Source organism: Plutella xylostella, chromosome 13, assembly GCF_932276165.1.
Source record: "Plutella xylostella chromosome 13, ilPluXylo3.1, whole genome shotgun sequence".
NCBI classification, from domain to species: Eukaryota; Metazoa; Arthropoda; class Insecta; order Lepidoptera; family Plutellidae; genus Plutella; species Plutella xylostella.
This window is the reverse complement of record NC_063993.1, coordinates 1,550,253-1,572,455: the sequence shown is the minus strand read 5'-3', so window position 1 is coordinate 1,572,455 and position 22,203 is coordinate 1,550,253. Positions and strand designations below refer to the sequence as shown.

Sequence of the window (22,203 nt, the reverse complement as noted above, 5' to 3'; positions counted from 1 at the left end):
GAAGTTGGTAGCTCAGACACTAGAGCTTCTCTTCTCTTCTTAGTTAGCAGGGGGCGGTCAGTGCCTTAATGGCTGAACTTTTAGTAGAAGGTACCGCCATCTCTTTATATTACTCTTATTACCAAAAAAGATGCAAGATGGCGTTATGAACAAGACCCTAGAACAATAACAAGACACATAGATAAGTAGTATTTGAATGTCAACTTACGATATATATTTTTTCTCTATGGAAAATAAATAAAAAAACATTCTCTATGACAAAATGGCTCCTATACGTTACATTTGAACGTAATTGTGTTTAATTTTGTGTTATTAGGTACCTATTTGTTGTGTTGTGAGATATTTCTATTGTTAAGCAAGTCGAGTCTAGGTTTTTGTTCCTCCGGCTTACTGTCGAGATTTTGCGTGATTTTGGATAGTTACCAAATGCGTCACAATGCCGAAGCCCTGTGTGTTTGGTTGTGCAACCAATGGTAAGTGATACATTTATACAAATACTTATGTTATCATTTTTTTATCATGTCTGTAGGCGGTGGTTGAATATGGATCTCCACCGAGCTCCGTAAATTCCGCAAAGGTCGACACCAATCAGTATCAGTGCAAAATATGCTTTCATACATTTTCATAACACAACTGTGTCCACCGGGATGTCTGAGTTGGCCTTAAAAGTCTTAAGTACATGTTCCTAAAACTAACACACAGGCCGTAAACATACCGGAGCAGGATATGGGCCTCCTCCTAAACTGGAGGGTTAATTAGTTCAAGCAACATTATTTTTCTTTCTGTTTCAGATGCAACTCGTCATTCATTTCCGAATCCCAGAAGATTCCGCCAGCATTTTAATGCTTGGGTTAATATTACTGGATTTTGGCATGAGTAATGAAGAGATTTTTAAAAAGAAGAAAGTTTGTGATGCCCATTTTACAGAAAGAGATCGCAATCGCAACCATCGATTAAATAATTTAGCTATTCCATCTCTTCACTTGAATGGTAAATAAGCTATTTTTATATAGTAGATTAGTTTATTCATGAATATAATCCTAAGGAAGTATTACAATTATTTAGGTCTGCCAAACTTTACGAATGCATTTGATGGCAGACATACTATGTAGTAGTACTCTCTGATTACATAATAATAATACTCTAGATATTTTGAATGAGATCTTTGAAATGAAATTGATGAAGTTGTATAAAGAAGCTGGAATAACAATAATAAAATTTTAATATATATTATGTATCATCATCATCATCATCAGCTAATGATCATCCACTGCTGGACATAGGCCTCTCCCAAGGAGCGCCACAACACTCGGTCCTCGGCCTTCCTCATCCAACCACTATCGGCTACCCGCCTAAGGTCGTCGGTCCAGCGGGCAGGAGGGCGTCCCACGCTGCGTTTGGCTGTTCGTGATCTCCGCTCGAGAACTCGTCTACCCCAACGATTATCGGTTCTTCGGCAGATATGACCAGCCCACTGCCACTTCAGCTTGCTGACGGACAACCACATTTCTGATACGATCATACAATTATGTAGGTATATGTATACTTAAATAATTTTTTCCTAAAAAAATTTCAGGCTTTCACGGAAAGCTTACAATTGCTACAAGTGCAACTGTCGCTCAGAAACCGGAAATGGATACCCAATATGTTGCAGGTACATTTTACAATTTATACATAATGACGTAATTCCCTAGGTGAGGCCTATGTTCAGCAGTGGACGATTGTTGGCTGATGATGATGAATGGTATAGGACTTATAAGTATACCTATTAAATGTTATGTTATTTTTTGCATTTAAGGTTTGAACAACCAACGTGACCACAGTAAAGCTACTTATAGCCGCACCGGCACTGTTGAGAACATGCACATTGGATGTTCTTCTATATCAGGTAATAATGTAAATATTTTATATAGTAATAAGTTAGACCTATATATGTAGTCAACATGACTGTTCTCATCAAATGTTACTTTTATAAAATACTACACTACCTACTACAACTTAAAATATTATCTTATATTTTTTCAGCTCACAATGCTATAGCACCTGCATTTACAGCAACAGATCGGACAGAAAGTCAAGTCCAGAAAATGGTACCAACAGGTTAGCAAATTTTTCTTAACTTCATATATTATGTACGCTTACAACTAGGCATAAATTATAGTCCCCGTTAATATTGAGCACTGTAGGAGGATTGTTGGCTGATGATAATGTTGTGCTGCATCATTATCATCATCAGCCAACAATCCTCCTCTCTGCGGAAAATAGGCCGAAATTCGAAATCCCATACATATTTGATGACTGCAAAGGAAAACCAACTTTACTTACCAGACATAAGGAAACGTCAAAAATAGAATAACATAGTGGAAGCTCTATAACAATTTTTTTAAATTCAGGTGGCTGCTCAGAGCATTTTCCTGTCACAGTGGACCATAATTACTGTAAGAAAGCTGAAAAATTTAAGCGATATTATCTCTATCTCTTCTTTTATGCTTATATGACCAATTATTTTCGTTACAAAACTCTGATAAATCGCAGCGACACCTCAGTGACAGGCATTTCGAGTCTTGTTTTAGGTAAGATTCCACTCACGATTCTTTCGTAAGATACCTAAAAACAAGGCACGAAACACTGAGTTTCGTTACGAGCATCGGCCTTATGGAGGAGGCTCAGTGGGTTGAGTGCGAGTTTTTTCACCTATCGAGAAGTGAAATCGAAAACGAAAATATGTATGGCGCGGGAGACACGTCACCTAGTCACGTCAAGTAGCTGTACTAGCTCCACACCATACAAATTTGCGTTTTCGATTTTACTTCTCGATAGGTGAAAAAACTCGCAATCGTCCAAAAGTTGAACATATTTGTACTTATGATGAGTTTTATATTAACATTATCTTTCATCAAAAAATATATATTTAGTTATACGACTTTGTCTTTGAATAAGATAAATGAATGTACCTTAACTTACTTTCTATGTTTTTTTCTTACAGCTTCGAAAACTTCAGTTCAGCCGTCTTCTGTCAATGCCAATAAGTACAGGACATACCAGAAAAAAATCACGAATTTAAGAAGAGATATTTATCGGCTACGAAAAAGTGGCCAATCCTTCAAGGCTCGGCTTGCACAAGCTGAAAAGCTGTATAGAAAAAGCAGTTATAAAAAAATAATCAAAGACATGACACCACAAGCCAAATTGTTTACATCCATGCAGTTGCAAACAAAAAAAAAACAGAAGGGACGACGTTTTCGCCTAGAAGAGAAAGTTTTATCTTTATCTTTATTTAAGAGAAGTCCGAAATGTTACGCTTTAATGAGAAAATATTTTACTTTACCATCAACAAAATGCCTAAAGACTATTGTCAGATATTAAATTAAATTCTGGCACCAACAAAATAATATATGCAAAATTGAAAAAGGTCGTCAAAGATTTGCCTCGTGAGGACAAATTATGTATAGTGCCACAAACTTATCTGTTCCGGTGACAGCTCACGTAAATGTGTAATATTTCTTCATTCTATAAGATTTTAAGTTTGCCAGTAGTGGTAATTCGCTCTTGTGGTTTTAATTAACCCATGTAATCTATATTAATATATAATTCATTAGTAAATAATGAGATATGGATCAATTTAGTTCGCTCTCACCGGAACAGATAAGTTTGTGGCACTGTACTCTTATCTTTGACGAAATGTCTCTAACACCACAAGTGCATTATGATGCTTCTAGTGATAAATTAAAAGGATTGCTTCTCATGGAAAACAAAAACTAGCAAACCATGCATTGGTGTTTATGGTGAAAGGCATCAAAAAGAAATTTAAACAGCCAGTCGCATACTATTTTACAAGTGACATCAACAAAACCGAACTAAAACAAGTCATATGCGACGTAATAAAGAATGTCCAAGCAACGGGGTTGACAATTTTATGTACGGTGTGTGACCAGAGCATAGTCAATACAAGCGCTGTCAATGAGCTTGTGACTGAAATAAGGGCAAAATATTTAAGAATTGAGAAAGAAATGAAACATGATTTTTTTGAAATAAATAATAAAAAAATCATTCCCCTTTATGACGTCCCACATTTATTAAAAGGGTTAAGAAACAATTTGTTGACCAAAGATATGATATATAATGATCCAGAAGACCCAAAAAAACAAAAGATGATTAAATGGGAGTACTTGCAACTTTTGTATGCTGCCGACAAAACTTTTGGAGAACTCCGGTGCCTACAAAAATTAACAGAAGAACATGTGGATCCGGCAAAAATAAAAAAAATGCGTGTAAAGACAGCGGCGCAAATATTCAGCCACAGCGTAGCAGTTGCGACGGAGCACTTGACGGCCAGGGGTGATCTGCCGGAAAGATGCAGGGATTTAATAAGCCTCTTTCTTTTGGTCGACAATTTATTTGACTCTCTTAATTGTAGTACATTCCATGTGCCCAATGGTAAAACGTATAAAGGGCCAGTTAGAAAAAATTCACCCCATCACCAGTTGTGGCAAAAAGCCATAAAAGTTTTTAAGACAGTAAAGTTTGTCACAAAGAAAAAAGACGGAAATAAAATCAGGATTACTGAAACGGTCGTGCCATCGATAAAAAATTTCATTAAAACCATTGAAGGAATGCAAGAGCTATGGAAAATTCTGTGTCAAAATTATTATTTTGATTACATGTTAACAAGAAACTTTAACCAGGACCCAGTCGAAAATTTCTTCGGGAATATTAGAAGTTTAGGAGCCAGGAATGTTTCTCCCAATACTATTGGATTCGGAGGAGCATTTAAGGCATTATTGCTAAATAATTATAACTCGCCCCATTCTCTTCAGGCTAATTGTGAAGAGGATGACAACAAATGTCTCCAAACGCTGGACTTCTTCTTCAAAGAAAATAAAAATTCTCCTGATAAGCCTGATGTACCCGAAGAAATCGAAGTTCCCTTCAGAGATGAGTTTGTCCATGAAATTAACGAAGGAGAACGTGATTTAGGACAGGGGGCATACGTCTGCGGCTGGGTCCTGTCAAAGTGTTTAAAATTAATAATTAAAAATTGTAAAACTTGCAAAAAGGATGTTTTAGGTCAACAAGATCATCATAATAATAGCTATATATTAGCCAAAGAATATTATAAAAATAAAAAATGGCTCAATTATCCTTCTCTTGAGCTGAGTCAATGTTTTAAAGAAATACAAAGCGTGTGTGTTTCACATTTAAAAAAAAATGCTCCAAGAGTACAGGTAAAAAACACTATTAAAATGTACACAGATATTTTTGTGTCATTTCCATTTAAATGTGAAACACATAAAGATAATCTAAAAAAGAAATTTGAAGATTTAACTATCAATGTCCTTTTATATAGTTGGTGCAGATCCATAAATAGGATTTTGTCTGGTTCGTGAGAACCTCTAACGTGAGAAGCAGGCGCTTATCCGACTGAGCTACCGCCGTTTTTAAAATGTTTATGTTTATTATAATATTCTTGGGCGAAAGATTTCATCTCATCATCACCAGTATATGTTAATTTTCCAGACAAAATCCTATTTATGGATCTGCACCAACTATATAAAAGGACATTGATAGTTAAATGACATGTACCAATGAGTTCTTTGAATTTAAGAGGAGAGTATACCTTCGCGATTCTAGCGAAATAGGTATTTAGGAAAACATTTGCTATCGCTTGTGCTCTCATGCCCCGGGTACGGGTGCGATGCACTGGAGCTCGCGACTGACAATAGATACTTTTCTTGATGAAATTCTGGTTTCGGGAGAAAACGTTTTACACTAACTAAATATTTACTTGATGTCAATCGCTTCAGCATAATATATTCAAATCTGTTCAGTAGGTAGTTTTAATATTAGTTAGGAAGGATGAAAGCAATTAAAAAAAAAGACGAACCGTTTCAAAATACCGTTTCACTGCCTGGAACGGACGCACCGTTTCCCAATTCCGGTAAAAGAAGACTCGTCACTAAACCCGTGCCAAGTACGCCACGAGACGACTGGTACTGGCGACGGTAACGTTAAAATACTTACACTAAGGGCCCCTTGCACCAACATATTAAATGTAGATTTAGTGTCAAATGTCGATTTAAGAAACGTCAGTCCATATAAAATTTGACACTAAGGGCCACTTGCACCAACATATTAAATCTAGATTTTGTGTTAAATCTCAATTTAGTGTCAAATTTTATATGGATTGACGCGTCTTAAATCGAGATTTGACACTAAATCTAGATTTAAATGTTTGTGCAAGTGGCCCTAAATCGAGATTTAACACTAAATCTAGATTTAATATGTTTCTGCAAGTGGCTCTAAATTGTAGTTCAGACGACGACACTGGCACTTGTTCGTTATCATAACAAATTATATAAACTTTATCTTGTGTATCAATAAAAACGGAAATTGCATGAAACAAAACAAGTCACGGGAGACCGTTCTAACTTCAATATAAACTTTATCTCTATATAGATAAGACGGGAATTGCAATATTATAAAACCGGTGCCAGACGACACTGCTTTGAAAACAGGTGATCGATACGAAACACGAGACGAGACTCGTCATCGAAAAATACAGGGACGAGTGGGTCGTGAACTCTATTCATAACGTAACGTAGGTAATGCGCGAAAAGCAACGAAAGTCAAAATGTAACAATTAACTTTACTGTTAAAATCACCGTTAACCAGCAGTTATTGCCAACTCTACCACCAACCCGCAGTGGGCTAGCGTGGCCGTGGTGGTAAATGTTCCAAGCTTAGGAAGGTAGTTTAGACCTTGGAGATATGCACAAAAGTTCCACTCTAGAGAGCCAGGTGCTGGTACTTGCTAACATCCCCACTTAGAAATTATAATACTTTTTAATATTTTATGTAAATATTTATTGAAATCAATTTTTTAAAATATTTAAATAAATTTTATATTATATAATAATTTGATTTTTTATTTATTGTTGCATGCATCTAAAGTATTATTGTTGTTAGTTTTTACATTAATTAAGCTAATAAATCTAACTGTTGTGTGAATGTAGTAACTATGCTAAGGCAAAACTGCCTTATTTCACAAGTGACACACCAGATAGTTGCTTTTATTAACTTCAATCTTTAAGCTAACGAATGAAATATGCCAACCTACGCAATACAATATCTATACAGCAAATTTGCAAATTGCAACACCCTGTATATGCAAATTGCAACACCCTGTATATGTGTATGTACAATGAGGATGTGTATTAAAAAGAGATGGCGCTGGCGCTCAGTATGACGTATAGAGTATGACAAAAAAGTCCTCGAGATGGTACTCTATTCACAAATATTTATTTTTTCTCTATGTTAGTTAGAGAAGTACTTAAGTTCCTTGCTCTAGAGCTAGATAAAGAGGGGATGAAATGGACGTAGTTACGCAGAAAGGACTCAACCCACACAAACCTAGTTCTGAGATATAGACGTTTTAAGTTCTAATCGGTATTCTTCAGCAATGAAAAGCATCTTATATGTGGAAATTATCTTAAATTATGCATATTTATTGTTATTTTACTATTGCAAATCATGGTGTAGCTATAACGAATATTTATTGAGTTATTAATGAAAATATGCACTTGGATCCTTTCTCCTAAATTGCTTTTTCTATGCAAGCAGGGAAATTCAACGTTTCGCAGAAAGGATCCAACCAAATATTTATTTTTATAAAATATTTTTTTTAATAACAATATGGTTTTTAAAGTAAAATATTTATATTGTAGACACAAGACATTACTTTTTTACACAAAATAAAAATTATATATCAAAAGTAAACCTATTATTAAATAATTTATATTGAAATGTAATCGGAAACAACATTTCACATCTATATAAAAATCTAACCGGAACTGTATTCCCAAGCGCAAAACTCTGGATCAACTTAACCGATTTTGATATTTTTTTTACAAAATAGAAGCCTACGTTTTTAGTGAGTATCTACGACCCGTTTGTATCCCATAATTTTCAGGATAAAGCATTTTGACGGAAAGCAAGCCTCATAGAAAAAAGTTGGGCATGAATAAAATTCTAACCGGAAATGTGTTCCCAAGCGCAAAACTCTGGATCAACTTAACCGATTTTGATATTTTTTTTACAAAATAGAAGCCTTCATTTTTAGTAAGTATCTACGACCCGTTTGTATCCCATAATTTTCAGGATAAGGCATTTTGACGGAAAGCAAACCTCATAGAAAAAAGTTGGGCATGAATAAAATTCTAACCGGAAATGTGTTCCCAAGAGCAAAACTCTGGATCAACTTAACCGATTTTGATATATTTTTTTACGAAATGGAAGCCCACCTTTTTAGTAAGTGTCTACGACCCGTATTTATCCCATAATTTTCAGGATAAAGCAATATGAACATAAGCAAACCTCAAAGGATAAAGTTGGACATAAATAAAATTCTCTTTTACTCTAACTTCACTTCATCATCCTCGGTATATTGCAACTATCCTCCTTTTTATGCCTCCGTAGGATATCCGTCGTTCCCTGTGCTTACCATACGATCGCTGAAAAGTGGGATTTCAGCGATCGTATGGTCCGTATCACTTCGACTTAACTTTGCGGTTGGATATTAAAATTTATGTCAAGATGCAGAAAAATTATAAATCTCATAATCATTAACCATCATCACATCTCCACTGCCGGGGCATGGGTCTCCTTCCAATGAAGGAAGGGATTAGGCCTAGTCCACTACTCTGTCCCAGTGTGGGTTAGTGGACCCCAACACAAGCAAGCTTGTTCTGACAGAGTTGACGGGTAATTGGGCAACCCGACTGTCAGATGTTTTCAAGCTGCCCGAAGGTCTCTGAGTAGGCTTAACGACTGCTATCGATTTTATTAAAATCATAATGCTTACGATTATGCTTCTTGACATACATCAAGATCTGAATATACAAGATGCTCCTGGTTTATTGAATCTGCATCCAACTCCTCAGATGCAGACGTACTCAGATGGTTTAGATCTTTAAAAACTTCGGCAATGTGGTCATACCATCTTACTAGTCGGTCTTCCATAGTAACAAGGAGATATCCTGGGGTTTGTTGCAAAGTTTATTTGATTCTTTCTATAGATCCTTCATGGCAGCCGCTGTTTGTTTTCTCCAAGATATAGAATCAGACTAACAGCGTTGATCCTTTTTTAAATTACGTTAGTTATTTTGTTCACAAAGAAAATATTCGTACGCAACTCGTGCTTCTTTAGAATGGTAGTATAGTTCGATGTTAAGTCTTCCTTGGAGAGTTGATCATATGCCATGTTCCTTTAGACATCCATTCTTTCTTTAAGTGTTCCTTGTGCCTTATTATTTCTTCGCAAGTTTTTTAAAACATGTCTTTAATGCCAGTGCAGTTATCTTTGATTGAGGCGCGTCGCCCACACTTAGTAGGTTGATGGTATTTGTTGTGGATCTGGATACTAAGTTATCTTCTTACTTCTGGGTCCTGCAGCTTATTTACAGCGACATCTTTGGCAGATATTGTGGCCTGCTTCTGAGCTCCCGCTATCGTGAAGCAGATTTTTCCAACGACTAAGTGGTGATCACTCTTGACTTTAGCAACCCTTCTTAAGTATTTCTAACATCTAGAAGTGAATGTCTTCATTTTCGAATAATCAAAATGTGGTCGATTTGGTTCCCGGTCCGACAGTCGTGTGAGAACCAAGTCACCTTGTGACATTCCTTTGGAGTTACCACCACCGAAAATTAGCCATTAACAATCCTTAGGCATCGTCACTCGCTTATCAAATCGGGCGTAACTTGTATGAATCTGATAGATGTTTGAGAGTCGACCGGCGCTGCTTATGGATTGTTAATTGCTAATGTGACTTGCCCACACTAATATACGGTGCCGATACATGGACGATGACCAACGAAACTGTGCACCGAATCAGAGTTCCACAAAGAGCTATAGAGCGAGCCATGTTAAGTATTTCACTTAGACGTATTCCCAACGTGGTGATCCGTCAAAAAGGGGAAAGTGTTCAACGTCGGTATGCGGGTCGCCGAACTGAAATGGGAGTGGCAGGACACTTGGCTCGTGGGGGGACGGAAGGTGGAAAAAGTGACAGAATAGTGGCCAAGAGACGGAACAAAAACAGTTTGAATCCTTTCTGCCAAATAAAATTTGAACTGTTTTATTAAAAACTTATATTCTATGAAACAACTCAGACAGTTTGAGTCCTTTCTGCTAAATACAAATTGACTTCTTCAATCAATAAGTATTTCGCTAAAACGACTCAAGACGGTTTGAGTCCTTTCTGCTAAATACAAATTGTCTTTTTTCAATGAATAAGTATTTCTCTAAAACGACTCAGACGGGTTGAGTCCTTTCTGCTAAATACAAATTGTCTTTTTTTAATGAATACGTATTTCTCTAAAACGACTCAGAGCGCTTGAGTCTTTTATGAAAAACTAAATTTTTCATGGTTTCATAGGAAATGCGTTTCTGTAAAAGGACTCAAACAGTTTGAGTCCTTTATGTGAAACTAAAAAATGTGTGTTTCATACAATGTGGGTTGGTCCCCCACATCAAAAAAGTATGTTGTAGTTGGTTTTTTACTGTGTTTGTTTTCTTGACAGGTAGACCCTACATTAAATAGCATGTTCTAGTATATAACTCAATTTTGACGAAGTTGTGGATTGAGGCCTTTCTGCGTAACTACGTCCAAATGGTCCAGCTAACTATTTAATACTTAGCTATTTTTCTCAACTTAAAAAAAAAACACGCACTCACGCCTTGTACTAATGTACTCCCTTGCGGGGTAGGCAGAGGTGCATTGCTGCACCCATTTTTCACCAGAGTGTTATGTTAGTCCCAATGTAATAGGGGGCGGGCCTATTGCCATTTCTCAACTTATGTTTAAATTATTATTCTTATCAATACTTACTCATGTAATTTTCGATGCTTTAATAAATTTAACACTCGATGATATTCCGTTTCTGTTTTCTACTCTTATTTGCCTGGCTGTAATTTTACACTCGCAATCATGAAGACTTCCGGTTCCGGTTTGTGTCAGCAGAACGGAAACGGAAAATTAACCATTCTGCAATATGAGCGTGATCTTGGCGTGATCCGATCATCGCAGAAGGCAAAAACTAGTACATAATATAATATTTTGACTGGGTAAGATGCAAAGGCATCAAAATTTATTTTGCCTGTAACAATCTCTACTTATTTCTTACATAGGTAAATAAAAATATGTTATGTAATTGATAAATTATGTGTTTATTCTATAAAAGTATTTCAGAAGTTAACAAAGAAAAAAATCAGGAAAAATAAAGACGAAATAAAATTTAAAATCTAATAAAATAAATATTTAGTTAAGTACCTATATAGGTACCTATGTTAAATCGTACTTAAAATGAAAGTTAATGATTTGGTAACTTAGTTATAACAATGAAAAGCTAACTTATGTGCAAGTCTACACATTTTATACAATACATATATTAATTATATGTATATTATTATGTTGTATTAAAAGGTCTCATACACTATATAATCCTTTGCCTCCATATATTTTCAAAATCAAATTTACAGGGCAATTAACCCTCTTATTCATAGAAAAGTTATAGGATGTTTTAGCTATTGAACTGTTTTGCTGTAAAAGAAGAAATAGTTCTTTGAGAGAGAGGTATAAAAACATCCTATAATGTTTCTTTATAAATTTATAAGTACCTATTCTATACAGAAATGCTTTAGCAGCCTGAGCTGAAAACAAATTGCGGTATAAATGGAATTCCAATTTCTATCCCGCTCCGACCCACCCATCTCATCAAAATATTTAGGGTGGGTTGCACCATTTAACTTTAACTATTACAAACGTCAAATCTCTTGAAGATTGATCTTTCTCGTCAAAGGATTTGATGTTTGTAATAGTTAAAGTTAAATGGTGCAACCCACCCTTAAAATGCATTTGAGATAAAGATAATGCTTATTCTATCCAAATAAACACTCTTTTTGTCTATTAAAAAAAGAAAACTATAAAAAAATACATTTTACCCATCCTATGAGGTATGTAGGTACGCAGAGCAAATGGATGAGATGAGTTACTGGGTGCAGTGCATTCAAAGATTTTCATTTGCAATTTTATAATCACAATTTAGGAAGACAGTTTTACAAACTAGGTAGGTATATATTTTATATAATTCTTAAAGGCACAAGTTATTACTTATCATTATTGCTCATTCATTAATAGTAAATAAGTAAAAATACTTCAATATCAAAATGCAGTCCAGAAATATAATAATATATTGTTTTATTATATCAAAGATTATAAATCTCATTATAATATTTAGCAGAGCAGCTACCCTGAAATGCCCTCAATGTGGAGACTTTTAGAACCTAATACTTTGAGTATCAAAATTAAATTCTTAGTATTATTATACTTATTTTTCTACAGTAGAAACCTAATTTAAAACCATGCCTGGTAGGTTACATTTAGTATACTTTATACTGTACTAGTGTTATTATTATAGGCACTGTGCACCAAACCTATGCTATAATTTGTCACAACCACGTTAATTGACATTTAATCATTGTACATCCCATCTAACAAGAAGTCCATTCTTTTGTAATGTCTGTTTTTCCATGCCTCCTTGCCATGCTTCAATGCCATGTACCCAAGCACAGCAAACACCGGCACCACCAGGATTGTAATAACAATCGGTGTGACCATGTTGGGGTTCCTACTTGTAGCGGCCAAGTGAGCTATCTTCCCAGGAGTATGGTTGGGAGAGGGCATCTGATCAGCTACAACAGGGTCTACAGATGCTTTACTCAGTGTTATTTTGGCACCCACATTCTCTTCATCCTTTGATAGTTCATCATAAGACAATATTGTTGGTTTTTTCACATGCTCTACTTTAACTTCTTTTGGTTCAAGTTTTGCCGTAGTATTTATAGTGGTAGTAAGGTTATATTTAGTAGCCACAGTAGTGGACGTGTTTAATCCTTGGGTTGATGATACACGCGTCTCTTGGTCTTTCTTAGCAATAGCCATTTCATCGGGCGGCACCTCTTCCGAAGGACTGGAAAGTTTGTCGACCCCTTTTCGTGCTTTCACAGGTTTTTGTTTTTTACTCGTGAACTCTTGTTCAAGACTCAAGAGAACGGAACTATTCTCGTTGGGTAAACTTGCGACTGGTGAAGTAGCCACCACAGAGCCACCTTCAGTCAGAAGGGTCATGGTATGTACTTTAACGGAAGTTTTGGAAGGATCCACTGATTGAACTACCTGTTTTTCAGTCACATTTTCACTTTTTGCTGATAAAGTTAACACAAAATTTAACAAAATCATGGATAGCAACATATTATTAATTTAAGAAAAGAGTAAAATAAAACAAGAAGTTGCCAAAAAAGTGTGTGTTGTGTTGTTGTGTTGACGTTGTTGTGAAATTGTCAAAGTCAATGAAATGACAGCTAGTGTCAGCTGGCAGCTGTTAGCCTGTCAGCTGATTTTTATGCTACCACCCCACTTGGCTATTCGTATTTGCCAATGACGAAAGAAGTATTTGCCAAAAGTGCCGAAACTACTGGTGACGTCCGCAACTTACGTCCGATAGTTTGAACAGCGTAGTGTACATTCCTTACAACCTACTACTTACTTGTACCTAGATACCTTTAAATTTGCGTACAGACCGGCCAAACGAACGCCAACGAACGCCCAATGATGGATATTCATCATAAGCTGCGTACAGACCGACCCAACGAACTCACAACAAACGCCCAACGATGGATATTTATCATACATAATACAGCAGATTGCAGCAACGAAGGTCAATGAAACCCGTTCGTTGGGCGTTCGTTGGACCGGTCTGTACGCAGCTTTACACAAAAACTCAACTGACAGCTTTGGCTCAAAAGGACACGTATCCAGGGTTGTTAAACCTAATATAAAAAAACAACTGACAGCTGTCAAGGAAAACGGCAAGGATGTAATTCATATAGTGCCACAAACTTATCTGTTCCGGTGACAGCTCACGTAAATGTGTAATATTTCTTCATTCTATAAGATTTTAAGTTTGCCAGTAGTGGTAATTCACTCTTGTGGTTTCAGTAAACCCATCTAATCTATATCAATATATTTAACCCACAAATATTACAGTATGCAAAGAAAATACTAAAAATTGTAACGGACTCGGGTTGGGTTTAGAAATGGGGCGCACGAATTCGGTTTTGGTGAAGATTGTATTTTGTAGAAGTCATTCTCCTCTTTCAAATGAGGTGCCTCTCATTGTGAGGAAACGTTCGTTTCGTTTTTTTTCTTCTATGTGTGATTTCTTCTGTATAATATAAAGTTTATTGTATTGATACGAAATACGTGTTTCCTTTAAAAAAAAACCTCATCACATATTTGGCCAACGATTATAATGCTCATGCTCATCCATTTATCTCTGCTTCATAGGTTTCCGACAGAAAAAAAAATATCAAGAAAATGGATAGACGTTACCGGTCGCACAAACTGGGAACCAAAGAAACATACAAAAATTGTGTTCGGTACATTTTGAAGAGGGTTGTTTCGATTGGACGAAGACAATGAATCATACAATCCACTCAGTTTGTGTATATTAAATAATTATATTGAAATCAAATAAGTATGAGTAAAGTTTTTTTTCTTGTATCGTCGGATGACAGGAAAAACTGACTAAGGCTGATTTTTCAATATTCAGATAAATGTTATCTGGATAATACAAACATTGAGACGCAACAGCATCAAAATTACTCCCCAGCAAAACTTTAATCTGGCTATTGAAAAATTAGCCTTAGTGTCTTTTTGCTATCAACCGACGATATACGCAAGTTATTATGTTTTTGTTATTATGATAAGTTAAATTTCCCCATATTTAAGTTTTATTTTTTGTCGGCAACATCTATGGTTTGAGTGAGAAAGAGAATAGTGGACACGGCGATTGCGAGTCTATTTGTTTGTAGTTGGTCTGAGGGCAACGGCAACCATATGTCAACCATAGAGTAGAGTGAATCAATATGTCAACAAAACATGCAACAACAACTCACTTATTATGACTTTTATTTTTAACAAAAATTTTAGAGAAGTGAAGGATTAATTGTTGCATTCCTCTGGAAGGTTTTGATTTATTATCATCAAATAACGCGTGCGAGGCATGGGTGGGTGTAGCGTGTTAGGTTGTAAAAGAAATAGTGCACGACCATACCATGGATTATCTTTTCACTCGTAAGTAGATAATGTTTTATAAGTTTATTCACACAAAGTACCATCTATTGGGTTTATTTTATTATAAAACCCATTTAAATACTATTAGCATTTTAATTCTCACCCATTGTCTCTACTTCGTAGGTATCCGACAGAAGAAGAAACTTTAAAAAGATGGATATACGCTACCGGTCGTACAAACTGGGAACCGAGTAAAAATTCGAGAATATGTTCGGCACATTTCGAAGAGCATTGCTTTAATCGATCAAAAAAAATTGTTTATCTAAGACCACATGCCTGTCCAACTATATCGATACATACCAATATGAATGTAAGTTGTTCAAACTACAAATTATTAAGTCGGTATGTAAGTATTTCTGCTTTAATAAAAATTACTTACATTTTTGTACATAGTTTATAGTATTTAAGTTATGTAAGTTTCTTTTATGTGTGTGTGTACAAATAAAGAATATTCTATCTATCTACTTACATCGCGATCCATGCAGAGGTAAGGTTTCTTAATATGAATTATAAATTACCTAAGTACTCTCATTTTCATGGGTTTCATCACAACCCATTACGTCCCCACTGCTGGGGCACGGGTCTCCTTCCAATGAAGGAAGGGTTTAGGCCTAGTCCACCACGCTGGCCAAGTGCGGGTTCATGGGTTTATTTGTTGTAAAATCTGGCAAAATGACTAGAAATTATACTAAAAATGTCTTCTGCATTTTTCTAGCTATTGAAAAGAGAAATGATTCCATCAGATGAAGAACCACAGCCAAAGAAAATTAAACAGGTTAGTCCTTACAATATTTATACCTTACTAATGTTATGATGATAATTATTTCTCCTGTGTTCTACACAGGAGAAATGCCCCTTTCTATATGTATATCTAGACTAAAACTGGGGCAAATTAAATAATATACTTACTTAAATCACAGAATTTCCGAATGCTACAGGAAGAAATATTTTTATAATTACCTATATCAAATTACAGACATTGACTGCAAGCAAAATAGAAATTGAAAAACTTCAATTAGTAAATCAAGAACTTAAATCAGAAAATCAAAAACTACAATCAGAAATTCAGAATTTCAAGTTAAAGGTATGTATATGTAAGAATAATTTATTTACATATCTATCTATTGATAAACAATAAACAAACAAGTTAAAATTACATATAAAAACAAAGCAAAATACTGTATAAATATATATGATATTAATATATATTATATTTGATTGCAGCCAAACCAAAATAAAGGACTTAAGTTCAACCATAAACAACCATTGTACCATGAACAAAGTCACAGATCTGCTCACTTGGAAAGTGAGGTGTTATTTCTCAGGATGTTTGTTTAGCACCAACACTATCTTGTTCGTTCATTGTTTATCAAAGATTCTATTTATTAATCTTCTGTTCCCATCAACACTTGAAAATTTGGTGTCTTATTATGCACTCTTAATTTATTTATGTTCCTTTTAGTAAAAAATAAAGAATTTTGAACTCAATATCTCCATGCATTCCTGAGATTATGAGCTCGCAAATGAGAGCCGAGACCTTATACATTATTACACCACAATGCCTCTATACACGGACAACAAAGTGATCCTATAAACTTCAATTCAAAGGGTTTAGTTTTTACATTTTGTGGTACAAAACTCAAAAAAAATAAAAAGTATATTAATTCAAAGAAACTACCTAGCCAAATATTATATTTTGTAAGGTTTTGCATTAGTACCACCTTAACAAACTAATCATAATAATTAAATGCGCATTACCCCTTTCTACTATATCTATACACAAAATTTCCTAATTCCAGAAGAAAAAATATTTTAATATAATTTAATTCATTTACAGATATTGGCAGAAAACAAACTAGAAATTCATAAACTCAAATTAGAAAATGCAGCACTTAAAGGAGAAAATGAAATAGTTGAAAATAAGGTATGTAACAATAATTTATTTGATTATTATAATATCATTTGACAAACAAAAACAGAACAAAGCTAAGTACTTAAATCCTTATATACATCTAGAATCTAGATGTGTTGGTTTCCTTATCATGTTTTCCTTCACTGGTAAAGTATGTGGTATAACTTAGGTATATACTTAAAATCCTTATTTTGAAGGAATTCATAGCAAAATTCGAACTAGGGATGCCCGATTTTCTGGCTTGAATCGATCTTAGGATCGTAATCGTAACTCCATTAATTAACTTTTATAAACTTGGCCTAGCTTATTACGACAGAGACGCCTAATGGGGAAAAACCAAGTGACAGGCAGGGGGAATAAAATAGTTTCCAATGAGAACTGAGTTTCGTTTTCTGATGATACGTTTTCTCTGAATACGATTCGATCTGCCTGAAGATCGCATTCCATTGAATCGATTAAAAAAATCAGTACTTATACAGTCCAACTATAAAGTCATGACAATAAAGAGTGCGATTTTGCAAAGACTTTTTATAATTATCAGTTATTTACTTACATTTACATACATTTTAAAAATAAAATACCGTTTGGTTATGGCTTTTTCACGGATTTGTCCTTTAATAAACATAATCATCATCATCATCAGCCAATAATCATCCACTGCTGGACATAGGCCTCTCCCAAGGAGCGCCACAACACTCCTCGGCCTTCCTCATCCACCCACTACCCGCCACCCGTCTAAGGTCGTCAGTCCAGCGGGCAGGAGGGCGTCCCACGCTGCGTTTGCCTGATCGTGGTCTCCACTCGAGAACTCGTCTACCCCAACGGTTATCGGTTCTTCTGCCACTTCAGCTTGCATATTTTGACAGCTATGTCGGCAACCTTAGTCCTCTGACGGATAACCTCATTTCTGATACGATCCATCAGAGAAACCCCAAGCATAGCTCTCTCCATAGCACGCTGAGCGACTTTAAATCGGTGGACCAGTCCTACCGTCAGTGTCCACGTCTCTGCACCATACGTCATCACTGGCAGGACGCACTGGTTGAAGACTTTTGTCTTCAGGCTCTGAGGAATGGCCGAGGAGAATATGTGACGAAGTTTCCCGAATGCAGCCCAACCCAGTTGGATGCGCCTTGCAGCCTCCTTGTCGAAGTTGCTTCTACCTAGCCGAATAGTCTGCTCGAGGTAGACATATTCTTGCACAACTTCGATTGTTGCCTCACCAACAGCGACCGGCTCCGGTTTGATGTGAGCATTGTACATGACTTTCGTCTTGTCCAAGTTCATACCGAGGCCTACACGTCGGGAAGCAGCATTTAGGCTACCTAGCATCCAGCTGAGTTCCTGCAGAGATTCTGCCATAATAACGATGTCGTCCGAGAAGCGGAGGTGTGACATGTACTCGCCATTTATACATAATACAAACATAATACATCGATTAAATACGGTCTGTAATAATTAGTTAGAATTCACTTCCGTTTTCAGGACTTTATAGTTTTACTGTAGATCGTATTGCTGTGAATTGATTCAGATCGGGCATCCCTATCCATCATTCGAGACCTTATCCTTTACACCACTTTGACTATACACGTATAACAAAGTGATCCTATAAACAACAATCGTTGAGTTCAAGCTCAGTTTTAACATTTTGTGGTACGGATAATCTCAATAATGAAAAAAAAAAACAAGATAGATAGATAGATAGATAGAATACTCTTTATTTGGACACCAACAAAGAATCATAGGAATTACAAATTGCAACTTAATTAGGGTACAAAAGGCGGTCTTATCACTAAAAGTGATCTCTGCCAGACAACCTTTGGATGGAGGGAATCATAGATAAGATTGGGTCTAGTGTACATGTTAAAAGGAAATGTAGATTCATGAATAAACTACAAACTAACTATAATATTACAAATATACTTACATAGAAGTACATACTATATTACACAATAATACATACCATATAACTATTATATAATATAATAATATATACATTATAAATATATACATAAAAATACATACACAATACTAAATCGGATTCAATAACAGTTTTAGACCATGGATTTAAAGTAATGTTCCTTTATCATTCTTTTAAACGAGACTAGCGTAGGTGCTTGCCGGATTATTTGCGGAAGGTCATTCCACAAAGTGATTGAGCGAACTGTGAAAGAAGAACTGTAGAGTTTTGAAGTATTAGGCGGGATATTGAGGCGGAGGTTATGGGAAGAGCGTAGTTTCAGGTTGTGAGATTCACAACGGAACTGAAAACGCTCTTTTAAGTATGCGGGGTATGTTGGGTTAAAGAGAATAGAGTATAGAAGTGAGAGAATGTGGGTATTACGAGGGCGATACCGAAATGATCGGGAATAGAAAAAAGTACAAAGATATCATAATATTATTTACTTTTATTGTTTTTCAAAGTAGTCTCCGTGACATTCAATGCACTTTTTCATTCGATTAAACCAATCATTGAAACAGTAATTCCAGTCTGAAGTGGATACTGTCAAAACAGCTGATTTGTAAGCTTCGACCGCCTCTTCTGGGCCGCTAAACCGTTGACCACGTAGCATATCTTTAATTCTTGGGAATGTAAAATAATCATTGGGGCTCAGATCAGGGCTATACGGAGGATGGTCCATCAACTCCACGTTTTCCATATTTAAAAACGTTCTTGTTTTGCGAGCGGTATGAGAGCTTGCATTATCGTGGTGAAGGATTATACGACGATTCGGGTTAGTTTTACGAAGTTCTCTTACGACTTCCGGCAAACAAACTGTTGTGTACCAATCAGCAGTAACCGTCCTTTGTTCTTGTAATGGAATCGTAGCCACATGGCCAGTTTTCGATACAAACGAAGCGACCAATTTTTTCGACACGCTGCGTGAGCGAATAACTTTTGTTGGCTTGACCTCACCTTCGAAGACCCAAACTGCCGATTGATGTTTTCTTTCGGGCTCATATGAATAAATCCACGATTCATCACCAGAGACGATATTGTAGACAGCATTTGAACTGCCTCCATTGAACCGTTGCAGAGCAGATCGACACCAATTAACACGAGCCGACTTTTGTTCCTCGGTCAAACGGTGGGGCACCCAGCGCGAAACTAACTTCTTGACACCCAGTTCTTCATGTAAAATGGTTTGAATGGCTGTCATACCAATGCTGAGAGAAGCCCGAATCTGCTCGTATGTCACATGTCTATCTTCTTTTATTAACTGGCGTACAGCATCGATGTTATCTTGTGTTACCGCTGTTTTTGGCCGACCAGTAGAAGGGACTGTGGTAAGAGAGGAACGTCCACGGCGAAACTCAGAATACCAACGATATATAGTCGTTTTACTTGGTGCTTCAAGTTTATAAATAGAAACAAGCTCGGCGAGACATTGTTCTTGAGATAAACCTCGACGAAAGTTGTGAAAAATTATTGCACGGAAATGTTCCCGCGTAAGCTCCATTTTTTACACCGACTTGTCAAATTGAAATGGTCAATACTATTTTATTTTTTACTTTTTTTAAAATTCGAAAATGGAATTATGTTTGAAAAAACACTACATTTGATACACCAAAAAGGTTTCACTCTAATTTATTCCTAAGTATTCTATTCCCGATCTTTTCGGTGTAGCCCTCGTACGGCGAAGACGAATAGGGAGCCACTTGAGCTTAGCACGAAACTCGGAAACGTGGTCATATTTACGTAAGCCAAATATGAACCTTATGGAAAAATTTTGGAGACGCTCAAGCATATTTAGTTGCTCTTCGGTTAAATCTAGATAGCACGAGTCGGCATAATCTAATATAGGGAGAAGTAAAGATTGAGAGAGCTCAATTTTGGTGATTTCAAGATTTCTCAAAATAGGATGTCTCCGATCTCCGTTTCCCGAATTATTTTACTAAGATAGCACGTAGACACCATGATGCTTACGAAACAGACAAATGATTAGTTTTCTGAATTAATAGTTTATATTATTTTTATAGGTGAATAAGGTGAAAATTATTGCAGCAAAACGTTTAAGAACATTAAAAGCTGTTCGTGAGTCAAATCGAAGACTGGTAAAAAAAATGACAACATCAGTAAATGCTACGACTACAACTACGACTAAGTTAAAGAGTTCGACAAACATTGGAACAGAAAATAAGGATATTGTAAGAAGATATTTGTACAAAAACAACAGCACGAATGAAACCGTCCTCTATACTTACAAGGTACAAGGTGTGTGAATAAATGAAGTTCTATGTATTTTGATTATTTCTTTAATATTCAACAGGAGACTATTTTTATGTAAGTAAGTATAACTCACATAACACTGGCATTTCATCCAAACATTAATAAATCTGACGAGTACCTACTAGGTATGTATAACAAAACATATTGGGAATTCTTGTTTACTAAATATGAATATATTGTAAGTACACATACATAAATATATGGTCACGACTTTATCCCCGAAGGGGTAATCAGTGGTGACTCGCAAGGGAGTCACCCACCTTTCGTTGTACATTTGTACTCAGGTCGCGAACATTATCGTCGCATTGACTGAGTACAATGCAGTTAGGGTACCTACACATCTAGAATCTAGGTCTGTAGGTTTCGTCACGATGTTTACCTTCACCGTAAGATTGATTGTATAACTAGGTAAGTACATTGTATTTAAATCCCAAAGAACTCATTGGTATGTCAGCGCCGGAATTCCAACCCGCATCTCTGGCGTGAGAAGCGGACGCTTACCCGACTGAGCTACCATCGCTCTCAAATATACATTTGATGTGCTGTGATATACGTAGTCTATAATTTATTATTAACAGATATAATTATCTGCTTGTTGCTTGTTACATTACGTATGTACCGGCATTAAGTACATTTAAATAAACCTCTGTGAGGGGCGCAGGCGCCGGCCCTGGCTGTGTCTCCAGGTCGCGAGTACCTAGATTGAAACTGCGTTTCTGTCTCTTCATCCTCTCTAGGTTCTCTTATATTTAATGTAGTTAGTATGGAGTTTTCAAACAAGTGTTTTGGAGACGCATACATTGAACTAATATTACTAGCGTATTTTATCAGTAGACTTGAAGGAAGTTGAGTGAAGTCGTAGGTAGA

At 36.0% G+C, this 22,203-nt stretch overlaps 3 protein-coding genes across 5 annotated transcripts; 2 read left to right on the top strand and 1 right to left on the bottom strand.

Annotated features, from left to right (window-relative positions):
• Positions 1-246: 246 nt before the first annotated feature.
• LOC105382193 lies at positions 247-2,660 on the top strand. Of its 3 annotated transcripts, XM_048625075.1 has the most exons (6): positions 247-473; positions 792-990; positions 1,577-1,654; positions 1,799-1,888; positions 2,026-2,100; positions 2,394-2,660. In XM_048625075.1, the coding sequence occupies exons 1-6, from the start codon at positions 471-473 to the stop codon at positions 2,600-2,602; spliced, it is 654 nt and encodes a 217-aa protein (XP_048481032.1). In that variant the 5' UTR covers positions 247-470; the 3' UTR covers positions 2,603-2,660. The 3 variants fall into 3 exon arrangements, with proteins under 3 accessions (XP_048481032.1, XP_048481033.1, XP_048481034.1); XM_048625076.1 differs by lacking the exon at positions 1,577-1,654; XM_048625077.1 differs by lacking the exon at positions 2,394-2,660 and having other exon boundaries at positions 2,026-2,198.
• A 9,553-nt stretch (positions 2,661-12,213) lies between these two features.
• LOC125489373 lies at positions 12,214-13,401 on the bottom strand. The gene has a single exon (XM_048625134.1). It carries the CDS (start codon positions 13,307-13,309, stop codon positions 12,530-12,532), a length of 780 nt encoding a protein of 259 aa, XP_048481091.1. The 5' UTR covers positions 13,310-13,401; the 3' UTR covers positions 12,214-12,529.
• A 1,572-nt stretch (positions 13,402-14,973) lies between these two features.
• LOC119692278 (THAP domain-containing protein 1) lies at positions 14,974-21,348 on the top strand. The gene is made up of 6 exons (XM_038112273.2): positions 14,974-15,193; positions 15,317-15,503; positions 15,909-15,968; positions 16,170-16,277; positions 17,031-17,117; positions 21,087-21,348. The coding sequence occupies exons 1-6, from the start codon at positions 15,123-15,125 to the stop codon at positions 21,327-21,329; spliced, it is 756 nt and encodes a 251-aa protein (XP_037968201.2). The 5' UTR covers positions 14,974-15,122; the 3' UTR covers positions 21,330-21,348.
• Positions 21,349-22,203: the final 855 nt, after the last annotated feature.